General features: G+C 54.3%; 1 protein-coding gene across 1 annotated transcript; it reads right to left on the bottom strand.

Moving 5' to 3' along the window:
- Nucleotides 1-2,711: 2,711 nt before the first annotated feature.
- On the bottom strand, nucleotides 2,712-13,331 carry TSPAN17 (tetraspanin 17). The gene is made up of 9 exons (XM_037499372.2): nucleotides 13,113-13,331; nucleotides 9,842-9,892; nucleotides 9,610-9,756; nucleotides 8,647-8,817; nucleotides 6,873-6,998; nucleotides 6,204-6,251; nucleotides 5,483-5,599; nucleotides 5,341-5,402; nucleotides 2,712-4,843 (listed from the first exon to the last, which is right to left on the bottom strand). Exons 1-9 carry the CDS (start codon nucleotides 13,197-13,199, stop codon nucleotides 4,807-4,809), a joined length of 846 nt encoding a protein of 281 aa, XP_037355269.1. The 5' UTR covers nucleotides 13,200-13,331; the 3' UTR covers nucleotides 2,712-4,806.
- Between the last annotated feature and the right edge of the window lie 1,311 nt (nucleotides 13,332-14,642).

The raw sequence follows: 14,642 nt of genomic DNA, 5'->3' as shown, positions 1-14,642 counted from the left end.
ATGGCAACAGCCTTGGCAGTGCCAAGGGGCTGCTAGTGTGGCTTTCACGCCTCTGAGGGGTTGAGTTCCAGGCCTCAGAGGTGTGGTAATGCTGCTCATCAGGCCAGTGCCAAGTGAGGCGTGGAAATGAGACCCCTCGGCCCAGGAAGGGACCCTTCTCCCCAGTAGGTCTTGCCTCCTGCCCAGCCAAGCCTGGTCTGTTTCAGCTGAAACCCAAGAGAGGGGGCTTAACTATGCCTCTAAGCAGAGCCTGGGGGTAGGAAGGACCCCAAAGGCAGAACAGCTGCACTGTCTGCCAGGCATTGCCTAATGCCAGGGAGGCAAAACTCAGCATACCCCTGAGGGGAAACACCCTGAGGTCGCACAAAATGAAGTAGTTTTACACGCATAAATGTGACTAGGTCTTCAAAACAAGCCGTGGAATGTAGAAAAGCCAGCCACGGCAAGATGGGGTGGAATCCTGCCACTTCAGATACAAAAAATGATACTGAACACTGCACACAGGCACGACATTAGTGCCAAGGCTGCAGGCTAAGTTGTGGATGGTACCGCGGCAGGAGGGGGACGGCATTTGATCCATCTTTATATCACCTTTAAAGTAATATCTTTAAGTTCTGTTGTACCTGCACTATCAAAATAATTGAAAATTTAAATTAAAAATCTTTGCTCCATCTCTCTTTCTCAGCCAGGTTCCCTCTGACCATCCCATATCCTACAGAGGCCCCCCTGTTATGCCCCCCTGTCATGCTCCCAACGCCCCTTATTCCAGCTATTTCCATAGCACTCATACCTGTCCCAGTTGAGGGCTCATCCCTGTGCTGAGTTTGTCTCTGCTTCCCTGGGCCTAGGTTGTAACTCCAACCTCTGAGACAAATTCAGTCTTTAGAGAGCACCAGAGCTAAAATGATCTTATGTTTTTTAACAGTTAAAAATCAAAAGAGAAATGGGCCTCCATGGTGATACAAGGTATTAAGACACAACCTATGAAGCTATCTGCAGCCAAGGCAGCATAAGTTCGATCCCTGGCCAGGGAGATACCCACATGGCGGGGCAGACCTCTCCTGTCTCGCCTGCTGCTCCACTCAGCAGTGTACTTCGGTCAATTTGCCTGTTCTGTTCCCCACTCTGTCTCTGGTGAATCCTCTCACGCCCCACACCTCTGGCTTGTACCCCAGTTCTTTCATGCATAAATAAATAAACCTTTAAAAAAATCAAAAGAGAAATCCCATTTTGTGACCCATGAACATTAGGTGAAATTCAAGTTTCAATGTGCAGAAAATTTTATTGGAACACTGCCCTGCCCACTTGCTGCTCTAAAGACCCCCAAAGCCTGAAATATTCACCGAGGTCCTTTGCAGACAAAGCCTGCCCACCCTTGGTCTGGACTGAGCACCAGGAGGGTAGGGACGTGGTTTTGTTCCTTCATGTAACCCCAAATGCCTATGACAGTGGCACATAGTAGATGTTCAGTGAATCAGGTTGAATGAGTAAGTGGAAGGGAATGTGGAGGAGTGTGTGCATTGGCCTCTGGGAGCCCCTAGAAGAGAGAGGGCAGAGGGAGCAAGGCCTGGATTGGGCACCGATATAGTCTGAGCTTCCAGATCCTAGACAGGTGGATGGTCTCTCCATCACAGGGGCCTCCCCCAACACCCGCCACATTCATAGCCCCTCCCTCTGATTCCTCCCCTCCTGCTGCCTACATGGACTGCACTTTGGTGCCCTCTGGTGGTCTCCAGGAATGACTCCCTCCAGGCTTGTACTACTTTAACCTCCCAGCCCAAGGCTAGATCTCCTTAACTAACTCATCTGACCATCTCCTCACCCACAGATCCAGGGACTCACCTGCTAGGTTTTCTTGGTCCCTTCTGATTTTCCCCTATGACCCTCTCTCTGGTGTAGCCTGATGTCACACGCTGCCCTCCTGCAAGCCTCTCGTTAGAATGAGCAGCCAGAGTTCCTGGGGCTGGGGGAGAAGGCTCTCAGGCTGCCAGACAATGCCTATTCCTGTCAGTGTGCACCCCTCCCTGATAGGGTTGGAAGGTGACCTTGGTCTCCAAGCCCATGGATGCACCAGAGGAACTGGCAGGGGATGGACTTACAAGCTTCCTGGTATTTTCTACACATCTGGAGAGGTTTCCATCTGGGCAAAGACTCCTCTCAGTACAAGGAAAATTACTGTCCCATGTTCTACTCTGTGAAAGAGGACGTTTGTCTCTAGCCAGCTTGAAATACCACCTAGGAGTGATCATTCTGTGCTTACACCAGGTACACATTGCATTGCTGGTGGTTGCTCTGCCTCTGACAAGAGACTATGGCCTCTGAGGCCTGGGGCAAATCTGAGCTGCCTCAATAATCCGTCTCCAGCCAGGAACTTCCAGCCAGGGACTTCTGAGTGAATCACAGTGGGTGGGGATTAGTGGATGGATGAGTATGTGGATGGAGGGGTGGTAGGTGGGTGCACAGGAAGTGGATAGATGGAGGAGTGGGTGGATGGGTAAGTGGAAAGGTAGACTGAAGTGAACTTTGGGGAACTCTGGGTCCCCAGCCAGGGCCACAACCTCTCCTACCAGTCATTCCTAGCTCATCTCATCAACCCTATTCCCAAACATTCTGGTCCCACCACTTTTTTCTACCCCTTGCCCACTCACACTTGTCCCACTTCTACCCCTTGCCCACTCCCTCATGCTGAGCACACCCAAGCTACAGGGCCTGTAGGCTGCTACCAAAACCTGGAAGTTTCCCCAGAGCTCCCAGAGACGGCTCCCTGGGAGGGTCCCCTCTCCACAGACCATCAGCAGGGTCCTGCTCCCAGCCCATTCCACTTTCCTCATGGCATATATTATTAACTTGAGTGTCTCTCCCATGAGAACGCAGCAAAGGAGTGGGAGTGTGTCCTTTTCTCTCCTCTATAGTCCCAGCACCTAAGATATCACTCAGCACACCCTGGAAATGGCGCGGATGGGTGGGCAATCTGAGGGTGGCGCTTCTTCCCGGAGGCAGCAGAAAGACAGGATGGGCAGGTACCTCCTCCTGGGCATGGGCTGTGGGCAACTCCCTCCCCATTCTGAGCAACTTGTCTCATCAGGAAAGAATCTTCACCACACAGGGTATGAAGTTTGGGGGCAAATGAAAGGTGTTAGAAAACACAAAACACGCACACACTACCATGAGCTGCATTGGTTGTAGTGGGTATAGACCACAAACAGCCTGTGCCCGTCAGGGGCCCCAGCTTTTGTCTGGAAGCCATGGTGCTGGGTGTGTGCCTCACACCCTGCTCACTGGAGGCAGTTCCTAGCACCCCTGAATAGCACAGCAACCAGGTCCTGGTGGGAATTATTGCAGCACAGGGGCCAAAGCTGGTCCCCAGGCCTTTCATTTCATTGACAGCATTTTAAAATCTTTCATTAATTACCAACAACTTAAAAATCGGATTTTGCAGGAAAATCTGGATGTCTGGATTCTCCAGATTTCTAGAATTAGATTTGCATTCCCCCATTACAGAAATGAGCTACAATTCACTGACAGCTGCCAACTTTAGATGGGGCTCTGTGCTTTGCCATAGTCCCCACCATGCCCTATTTTCTCTCAAAGCCAATTGTCATTTTTCAACTTGATAGTGCAAGTAGTTCTTTCTTCACAAAGCAGTGTCTGTGGCCTGCCTTTAGTTAACAGTAGGAAAGTCAAAATGGCACTTTATTGTAAAGGCCTTACAACCCAAAGTCCTACTTTATTAATTTATATAACCTACCTGGCCCAAAGCACATCAGTTTGAGATCTATGAACCAACACAAAGCCCTCCTTTCATCCACACAGGACAGTCCAGGGAGGGCAGAGCAGAGTCACTCCACACTCCCTCCCTGCTTCGTGCAGCTAAAAGGAAGAACTTGGCAACTCTGAGCCAGGCTGCTCCTTTCAAAATCAGAAAATGCAAGACACATGTACACCGTGAGCTTCATTTATTGTAGCATGTATAAATCACCATGGCCGGCGCCTGTGAGGGATCCCAGGGCACTGCCCAGCCTGTGTCCTTGAATTCCCCAAAGCACTAGTAAGCAAGGTGCACACACCAGGCACACAGCTGTACCAGCGGTACAGGGGTGAGGTTGCTGGAGCAAAGCAGCCAGCCAGAGAATGTTGTGCCGGCACGCCCTCTGGTGGGCATGAGGCAGCTCTGCAGGCCACTGGGGCGATTTTGAAATTGATCCCAAATGAGCCCAGGAGTCAACCACTGATGGCCCTCCAAACCGTATTTTCCCAGCTCCATGAAGGCCAAGGCTTGGATTCCAGTGGCTTCCTTCCAAAACCCTCCTGCCCTCCATCCCTTCCCTTGGCCACTTTCCTGGGCACCCTGGTATCCATCTTAGTCCCCAACAAGGCCAGACTCTGCCCAGGCCATGGTCTTTTGAATGCCTCCTCTCCACTTCATACCCCCATGCTTCACCCCAGGCTTGGCCCCCAGCAGCCTTGAGAGTTTGCAGGAATAACCCTACAGAGGTGGGGGAGCTCAACTCCCAGTCTACAGGGGTCAGGCAGGGCACTTGGGTGAGCAGAAAGGGGAAGTGCAGGTCCCAGGAGAAGTTGCCACAGAAGAGCCGCTGTGGTCACATGGCCATTCTTCATGAGAAGCCAGGGACTGGACTTTTATGTGAAATATGCCAAGTTTTAAAGGTTGGCTCCAATGAATACACCCCTCAGACCAAAGAAAGCACGCTGGCAAGGTGGGTCTGAGCCGGGGCCTTGGGTGGAGAGCTCTGCTGAGGCCCTGCAGCTGCCAGAACCTCCGAGATGGTGGGTTCAAGGTTTTGTTTATTTGAGTAGTTTGTAGCCATCATCATGTTTGATCCTGAGAGGCAAGCAAGGGAGAGAAAATTCTTGGACCCATTTTAGAGTCTGGGACATGGAGGCTGATGTGGGCTCCTAGAAGGCTCAAGGTCACAGCTAGTAGAGAAGTGAGCTCTGAGGCTGCAGGAGGCAGTGTCCAGGGCAACAATCCCAGAACCTGCCCCGCACAGCCATGGACAGACAAGTGTGTCCCAGCCTGGGCCATGGGCACTCCCGCTTCACCTGGCCTATATCCCTTTAGCTGTGCCCTTCCTAGTCCCATGGAGAGCCCGCCACTCCCCCCACCTCCACCCTCCTTGCACACAGCTCTAGGATGGGCTGCCCAGGCAGAGCTACACGGCTTTCTCCATGGGTACATAGCACACCCATACATGAGCTCCACATGGGGCTCAGGTCCAAGCAGAAACGCTCCTGCAGCCTTGCCCATCAGACACAGTTGGGGGGGGGGGGTCCCTGGGTAGGCCAGGCAGGTGGCCATGGCCAGCGTGGCAGCCTCACCAGTTGGCCTTCACTGCTTTGATGTCACTCACGAGGTTCTGGGCCAAGCAGATACCAAAGATCTGTAAGACAGATGGTAGGTGAGGGGAGGCATCTGGAGGGGCAGAAAGGCCAGTGCACAGGCAGGGGCAACCAGCAGTACCTGGAGGAGGGCGATGCCAACAAAGACGCCGGCCACCACGATCAGGTTGTCCTGCAGCCACTTCTCAAACTGGCCCACACAGCCTTTGGTGTGGATTGAGTCCTGCTGTTCCAGCTCCTGGGGACACACAGGCCAGTCTGTGTCACACTGGCCTTGTCATCTCAGGTCTAAGCAGAAACGCTCCTGCAGTCTTGCCCATCAGACACAGTGGGTTGACAAGCTCACCTCCCCCAATCGCATTCCTGAGCGTGCGTGTCCTTCCACCTTGAACACCTGGCTCCTTAACGTGGGGGGCATTGCACAAAATGCCCTCTCTTCCATGAAGCCTTCCCTGACTGCCCAACCCCAATCATATCCACTCCTTTTATTTTCTTCCAGGTCTAAGCTGAAATTATCATTTTACTGATCACATTAATTTATCCATGTCTTTCTCCCTCCACTAGAACGGGAACTCCTTAAGATCTGTCTGCCTGTCTAATTAGCATGAATCTGATGTTTCTGCCAACTCAGAGCACCCAGTGGGAGCTCAACAAAGAGTTGGAATGAGCAAACACACAGGAGACGATGCACAGGGATCCACCGTCCCCCACATTTGGCAGTACAAAGTGTACATGCCTGGATGCTTTCCAGGACTTGGCAGCCCTCCCCTCAGAATGGTTGAGGCCTTCAGGAGCTATGAGAGGATCCCATTGCCCCAGCTATCCTGTCCCAGTCCCCTTACCAGTTTGAGTCGGACATCATAGCCACACTGGGTGTTGAGGACATCTTCCTGAGGAGACACAAAACAAGCAACTCAGTGCAGGGCCACCCACAGGGCCAGGTGCCCAGCACAGGATCAGTACTTCTGGGGGAAGCAGATGGAACCGGGGTTTCTGGTGCAGGTCCCCTACTCTTAAATAAGGATCCCTAAGGACTGACTGCCTCTTTCCCCGACACCCTCTCCACCAGGGAGCACACAGCTGCAAACATAATCCTGAGCTGCCTCCTGCTTAAGAATCCTGCAATCTTGTGTTTTTACAAGAACAGGCAAAACCTGGCCCACGATGTCCCAGGTGAACTGTGACTGTGAGAAGCTTCTACTCTGAGGTAAATCATAAAGGGGCGAGAATCCCCAAACCTACCCCGGTGCAGTGGCCCAGGGGTGTGGCGGCAGGCTGGCTCCTGACAGACAGGTTTTGCTGCCGAGGTACAGCCCCCACCACAATAAGCCTCAGTTCTGCCCACAGACACAAACTGCTCCCCTAGGAGGGGTTCTCCATGTAAACTGACCTTTGCCCCATCCATAGCCCCAGAGAGAGGCCAAGCCACAATGGCTCTATAGTGAGTTGTTCCCAGAACAACCTGGCTGCACAATGCACAGTCCCTGCCCTCCCCATCAGGCCTCACATACCTTAGGGTCCCTGACACAGCAGGAGAAAGGCACCCCGCAGCGCTCCCTGCTCGGGTTCAAGTCAGTGCAGTTGAAATAGATATTGAGGTTCCAGTCATTGGGCCCTCGGGCTCCACAGCAAGACCACTAGGGAGTGGGAGGAGAGCCCCCAGTAAGCCAGGTCCACCCAGGCAGCATCCTGTTTGGGGTGGGTCTGAGCTTACAGGGCTGGGAGGAGGTCTAGAGGCAGCTAGACCAGTGGACACACCGCCCCACACACCCCGGAGACTTGGGGCCATGATGGCAGCTTTAGGCTCCTGCCTTGGATGATGGGAGTAAGGGGTACAAGGAAGGGGCTCCTGAGCTTCTCAGGCCAAGAAAGGCTGGAAAAGGGAAGGAGGGGACAAAAGGTTGGTGTAGGGTCGGTAGCACCCTGAGGAGCTGGTGCCAAGCCAACCCCTGAGGGGGAATCACCACTGAACCCCAGGTCTGTGCCAGGTCTCCCCACACTTGCCCCAGATTTTCTGATGACCTCCTTTCTTCCTCTCTGCAGGGACAGGAGGGTACTCCAGTCACCCTCACAATGGTCCCACTCCACTTCATACAGGCTGCTGTCAGCATCTGCATCCCTACGACCCCTTCCCAGAACATCATGGGCTACTCCCCAGGTAGGACCCTGATGAGCAGCGCAGGCTGCAGAGAAGCAGGAAGCTCAGGATGGAGCAGGGGACAGGGGCACACAGCCTTCACTCACTGACACAGCACAGGCCGCTGAAAAGTCATCCTTGAGGGGCCAGCTCAGTGGCACCAGGATGTAATCAGCTCAGCAGCACACAGGTGGGCTCATGGGCCCAGTGGGAGTGAGGTATGGCCGGCGGCTCTGGGCGGACGCTGCCCAGCCACCACCCGACGTCTGCCTGCTCCACATCGGTGCTCCCTCTCCTTCAAGACCACCCCCCAGAGGCCTTCTCCTTCCCCATGACAGCTCTTCCCACAATGGATAACTTTACACACGTTTCTTTGTTTTGCTTGTTTATCATCCATCTTTCCTCCCAGCCTGCCATCCACACAAGGACTGGCCCCAGTTTTTGTCACCTTGAATCCCCAGCACCTGTCCCAGAGCTTGTGTGTGTTTAATAAACAAATCAATCCCATCCTGGGCGCCTGGCTACACTTCTGCCTCTGCTCTGGTTGAGAGCGTCACCTCCAGACCTTAGCACCGAAGGGGGGTGGGCAACACCAAAGGTCCGTGACTGAGCGTGCGTGTCAGTGTGCGAGCAGAAGTGCACAGGGTTTCATGCCCTGCTCAGGCTGTTTCTTCACAGGGATCAGGTTTGCAAATCTGAGAGCAGGGCTTCTGTCAGGGGCTTTTAACATGTTAAGGCCAAATAACAGCAACAAGAGAAGGCGGCCAATGGGTAGAATAAGATACAGAGATGTGGGGACAGCCACATCTGTTGCAGGGAACAGAGAGCCCCTGTACCGGCAAAGAGGGCAGTGGCAATGCCAGCCCCTGTTGATTCTGTGGACCCATGGTTTAGTAGGAGAAATCTATATTTCTATGTCAAATATCCTCACTTAAGTGTGTTAGGAGCTGCTGGGGCCTCTAGTCTGTTTTCCCATCCTGGGCCCCTGCAGCTTCCCCCCCAGACAGGGAGGCCCCTGGCCCTCTTCCCTGGGACCTGCCAGGCCTGGGTGAGCCAGGGAATGGTCCCGGCACACAGGGGACTTGCTCACTCCCTTAGCTGCCTGTAGGTACCTCCTACAGCTTGCCCATGATGGATACTGGACTCACGTATTCCTGAGCAAAGTCAATGAGGTTCTGGAGGTCAATGTCATCCCGATAGGCTTTGACATTGTTGTTGATGAAGAGGTTGAGCTGGTCTCGAATCCAGTCCTTGAAGACGAAGGCCAGGATCCCTGTTGCCAGCTCCAGGAAAAAGATGAGGCCAAGGAACACGGAGAACTAGGGTTGGGGGCACACAGCGGTAGGGAGTCAAGAGATGCAGGGCCTGAAGGTGTCCCAGAACCAAGCTCCCATCCCTACCCTAATGTAAGATGGCCCAGAGTCCCCATTTCTATTGTGTTCATATTATTTCTTATGATGCAAAAGAGCACCATCCTTACCTATCTACCAGTTCCCCTGTCTCTAGCCACCACCCCTTCATATACACCTTCAATTGTAGTGGTTCACAGGGAGCCAGCTCCGACTCTTCCAGATAAAGTGCTGAGCCTGCACCAGGAGCTCACCAGTCCCAGCTCTATCTCCTCCTCCACACCCCAGACTACAGGGATGGGTCCAAAGATGGCCAATTAGAACTGAGGAGATACAATTAAAGGTCACTGGCAGTACAATCGGGAGGGAGCTTCAGCTTTTTCCAGTAGTTCCCGGGAGGGCAGCATGAAGGCAGCACCCAACTACTCCTGGGCACCCTTCCACCCCATGGGGAACAGAACCAACCCAAAGAGAAAGAGCTGAGAAACAGAGATCAGGTCAGGTGACAGTGATGGCCCTGAATCCAAACATGCCTGAAGCCATCATATTTCTGGGCTTCTTTGTGAACCCAATAAATACCCTTGTCTGCTTAGGCCACTGAGTTTGTCATTGAGAGCAAAAATGATGTTATAAGTACAGATAACATGAAGCTGATGATTACTGCATTACTAAGCACAGACTATATCAAGTGATGCAAGAAGTGAAGGGGAGGAGGTTGGGTTCCCAAGCAGATCTAGATGGGGGCGCTTAGGGGGTACTCACAAACTTGAGCAGGAAGGTGTTCTCCCGGAGGGCTCCAATGCAGCCGGCAAAGCCCAGCACCGACATGACACCTCCGACCACCACAAACAGCCACACGGGGTCCAGACCGCCCAGATCTGTCAGTGCTGAGATGTTGGAGAGAACACCCTGTGGGGTGGGGGTAGCAGAGGCAATTGTGGGTGGAGGGCTGACTATCCTACCATCTTGACCCACAGGCAGCCCCACCCCTTACCTTCTCACCCCAGGCCCAGAGACCGATGGCCAGGAACAGGGCTCCCAGCACCTGCAAGAGCATCAGCAGAGTTGAGGGCTGGGGCACTTGCATAAGACCCTCCTCAGTCTTCCCCACCCCAGCACAAATCCTCCCCCTCCCCCACACTGAGTTTTCAGGAAGCCAGGGGAAGAGAGAGGAAGAGGGGTAGGGTTGTAAATGAGATCCTGGGACTTTCCACCTTGCAAAGAATACATCTCAGTGCTTCTTCCCCCGGGACCTCATCTGGAAGACTGAACCCTCCCTAGTCCCAGGATGGACATCAGAGATCTCTTCCTAAAAATCAGAAGCAGAGCAAGAGCAGCAGAGATGTTTCCACTGAGCGGCAGCAGTAGCATCCTGAACCTCTACACCCTTGACAGGCCAGTGCTGGGGTTCTGGGCCCTAGCCTACTCTCTGCCCCTTCCCTAGTCTGGCCATCCTGCTGCCCTGCACCTCTGTGACTGCCATCTACCCCACACTCTCAACCTCTATCCACCAGAATTCATTTTCGTAGCTCAAACCAAAGCCCCTCGATGACAAGGAATCCCAACACAGAGCAGGGCCCAGATCAGAGACCCCAGCCTGAACCAATGGCTATACCTGGAAAACATGTGGCCACAGCTCTGCCTAGGCTTTCTGAACCCCCTCACCAGCCCTACTGCCCCACTGAGCGCACTGAGGACCAGACCAGCTGCATGACCAGGGCAGCCTCTTGGACATCTAGAGTGCACCCTCCTGCCTAGCCTAGGACTACCACCCCTCAGACCTCTCCCCTTCAGCACACAGCCAAGGTCAACTCCACTCCAGACCAAACTCCTTTCAATCTTTCTCTCCCACTGCTCCCACTGGCCCAAGCTCTGCCCATTGCTATACTCTTTCTCTAAAAAAGTCTTTTCGCTCCCCAGGCAGTGTCTGGGATGTGAAACCAAATATCACTCCTGACTCAGCCCACCTGACTACGCTTTCTCCCTCCAGAACCCCTCACGGTTAATTCAATGCCATTCCTCCTCTGTCACTTCTCAGCCTCCCTAGGAGGAGGCTCTGTTCCACCTGCCTCATGCACTTGACCTCCTGAGATTCCATCTCCAACATATGCCCTTCTTCCTCCTCACTCTCATTTTCCATCTCCCAGATGCCCCCCGCCCAGACCTCTTCCTGACCCATACCCCTACATCTGCCTGCCTGCTGCAGAAACACCTCCATGTCTCAGGCTCTCTTCTAAATGCTCAGTTCCAAACCAATGAACAGGATTAGCTGACAGCCCTCAGGGAGCATACCCTCCAGTGGCGGAAGTCCACTGTGAGCAGTCAAGGTAATTTCAGATCCCAAGATCTTTTACAGAAAGTCAAACAGGTGATGCAGTGGGAGTGACTGGGGACACTGGGGGCATTCTTCGAAGAGGGCGTTAGGGAAAGTAGTGACAATTCAGCTGAGATCTGAATGATGAAAAAGTGCAGTGAGAAGAGAATTCCAGGTGAAGGGACCTCAGGCAAAGGCCCCGAGAAAGGAGCATGTTTGGCAAGGGACAAAATGAAAAGTGGCAGGGGCACACTCCACTGGGTACAGAGACCTCAGGCAGAAATCTCGACCATATCCAAGTGAGAAACCACTAGAAGGTTCTGACCGGGAAAACAGCAATGTCCATTCCACATCCACTTTACCCTTATTACCAAAAAGTCTCGGGGCTAGTTTCATAGGTGCCTCCCTCAGACTACCTTGACCCAAATCTTAAACCTTTCCTCCACCCCCAAGTGGTCCAGTGTTGTCAATTCAGCCCCCTCACTCCTCCTGGAACGTTCCTCCCCTTTTGCACCCTTCCATCACCACAAAGTTGCAGCAGCTCTCCACCCTTAGAGTCCCTACCTCCAAATCCTGCCCCGGCATCCCCATCCCAGCCAAACAAATGTGCCTCTAAAACAAAAGCCAGATCATATCCACCTCCCTGCATTGAAGCCCTCACTGCCCTCAGGTAAAAGTAAAACTCAAGCTCTCGGCCCACAACCTCCTTCAAGCTGGTGGGGAAGGGGAGTAAAGGGGAGGGGCTGTGACAAGCTGAGTCCCTCAAGCTAGTCTTCCATTGGCATTAGGGGGCTCCCTCAGCTTAAAGCTCTGCCTCACTGACACCCTTTGCGCTTGGACAGTCAGTCACCTCTGCTTTGCACTTAGTGTGACTCTACGTTAAATGACTTAACCTCTCTGTGCCTCTTCCCTCATCACTGAAATTTAGAGAATAAATTGTGAGAAGACAGTAAGTTAGAATTCATTTAACCTGCCTAACAACCCCAGGGGCAGGTTGCTTTATAGCCCCACCACCATCACTACCACCATCAGGCAAGGAAGCTGAAGCTCAGATTAGTCACTTGTGTACTAACTCACAGCCCAGGCCTCCAAATTTTCAGATCAGTGCTCTATGCACATCACCCACGCCCTGGTGAGCAAAGCACTCACTGCTGTGGCCAAAGGACAACCCCCACTGCTGCAAGCAGCATGTGGGCAGAGGGCAGTCTCCCCAATCCTGTTGAAGGAAACTGAATGAACCTGGCATTTGGAGTAGACTGCAGAGGCAGCAGCCCGGGAGACGTGGGACGGGGGAGGGAGCAGGGAAAGATGACTTGGCAGGGCTCAGGAGCACAGATGCCACCCTAGGAGGGGCACCAGCAGCTTCCTTCACCAAGCAGGGACAGCCCAGCCCTGGAGCCTCCGTTCTGTTAGCTGTGAAATGGTGAATTCCGTTCCCCAGGGTCAGTTCCGGGAGCCCCTCCTCCTCGTTCCCACCCTGGGCAATAGGCCGTGCCTCTGGGCAAACCTCTCAGTAGGAGGCTTCCTCCCTCCCGGCCCTTCCCTTCCCGAAAACCCTCCCCAGGGGCTAAACAAGGGGTGGGGCTCCATGCGCACCCACGCCCCAGGGTCAGAGGGGGGCTGGGTGTGATAGGGTCGACCCATACCGAGCACACCCCTGTGGCCTGCAAGGAAACACCGTCCCTTTCTCCATCGGGCCAAGAGAAAACAGAGGGGACTCCCCATTCCCTCCCTACACCCGCGGGGGCTGGGACCCGCCCCCTGCAACCCCGGCCTCTCAGGCCCCATCGCGGTTCCCTGGGGGGGGGATGGAGGTGGCGCGCGGGGTGGGAGAAAGGTGTGAGGGGACGGCCTTAAGCCCTATGACAAGGGGTGGTCTTCACCAAGGGGGGGACAGAACCGCCATCTCCGCCACCCCCACCACAGGGCCCGGAACCCACCCCGCGCTCACCCAGAAGACAATGTTGAAGCCAAACAGGAAGTATTTCCCGCAGCAGCCGACCTCGGGTTCCTGGAAGTGCTGATGCTTGCCGGGCATGATGAGCCGCCGCCCGCCGGCCCGGCGACCGGAGCCGGAGACCGGGCTCGGCCCTCCGCGGGCGGCCCTGGGCTGGAGCCGGCCGGGGCCTAGCCCGGCGGCTGCGGCTTCATGGCCGCAGCCACACAGCGCGTAGGTCGGACCCGCCGACCCCGCCCGCCCCGTAGGAACCGCCCCCGGCGCCGGGACCGCCCAGCCACTCGCCCCGCAGGGTCCCCTCGGCGCCCCTCGGCCTCTAGGCCTGACTCCGCCCCCTCGTAGGCTCCGCCCCCCGACGACTCAAGCCCTCCAAGCCCCGCCCCCGAATCGGGATTTCGCCCCCGGCACCACCCCCAGCCCCCACTCATTCCCCTTTAGGCTGCGTCCACAGGGGCTCCGCCTCTGAGCCAAGCTCCGCCCCAGGCCTGACCCCCCCCCCGCAGGCCCCTCCCCATGATGCTCCGCCCCCGCCTTAGGCTCCGCCCCACGCGCCGCCGCCCACTCCCCAGGGTGCTTTGACTCTGAGATACTGCCAGAAGCTCAGCAAAACGCAGAGGCGAAGAACCCCCAGATCCCCGATCCCGCCAGGCTCTACCAGCAACCGCCAACCAGGGCCTTGCTGTCGAGGCCCATCTCTTGAGAGGAGGCAAACTGCGCTGGTGAGCGGATGAGGATGGTGCCAGGATTGTGGTTTTAACACAGGTGCAGTGTTCTGGTTGAGCCCATCATACGTGCGTTTCACTCGATGGGAATTCAACTCTACCTATACAGGTTCAGACCCTAGCCAAAGGAGTACCGCGCCTCCTGCTCCCTGTTCTGCCCATGTGCCAGGGTCATGCAGCCCACCACCTGGCTAACCCCTTTTAGTGGTGGACACCTCTAAGTCCTACCCCTCCCTCACCATGCCAGCTTGGGCCCTGACGGGGCTTCTTGGTACCTGGGAGTCTCACATGAGCCCTTACAAAGCAGGACAGTAGATCAAGGAGGGAGTGGGGGACAGGGGGAACCAGAATAGTACTCAACTTAAAAATCCTCCTTAAAAATCATTCCAGTTTTCACCAAAAACCCCACCCGAATAGCCAAAGCTCTCCTGAAATAAAAAGAAGGGAATGGAGGCATCACACGCCCAGACTTCAAACTATACTACAAAGCCATAATCATCAAAACTACATGGTATTGGAACAAGAACAGACACACAGACCAATGGAATCTGTGGACTTCTAGTGAGCCCAAACCTGGGACACGACAGTGAGGGAAATCAGACATGGGGGACTGTCATGTCCAGCATGCAGTAAATCTTTATTGTCTTAGTGCTCATTATATACTATTTTAATTGCAGCAGGTGTAACATCAAAGCATACCATATAACGATAACATGTATGAGTGATTAGTCTATTTTCTTACTATTATCTATTTACTTCAGACAGTAGGGTACCAGGTGGTTAGTTCTCACGCACATAATCT

The sequence above is a fragment of the Talpa occidentalis genome, unplaced genomic scaffold (assembly GCF_014898055.3).
Source record: "Talpa occidentalis isolate TD23 unplaced genomic scaffold, MPIMG_talOcc4v2.1 talOcc4.9, whole genome shotgun sequence".
Classification (NCBI taxonomy): Eukaryota; Metazoa; Chordata; class Mammalia; order Eulipotyphla; family Talpidae; genus Talpa; species Talpa occidentalis.
This window is presented reverse-complemented; position numbering and strand designations above follow the sequence as displayed.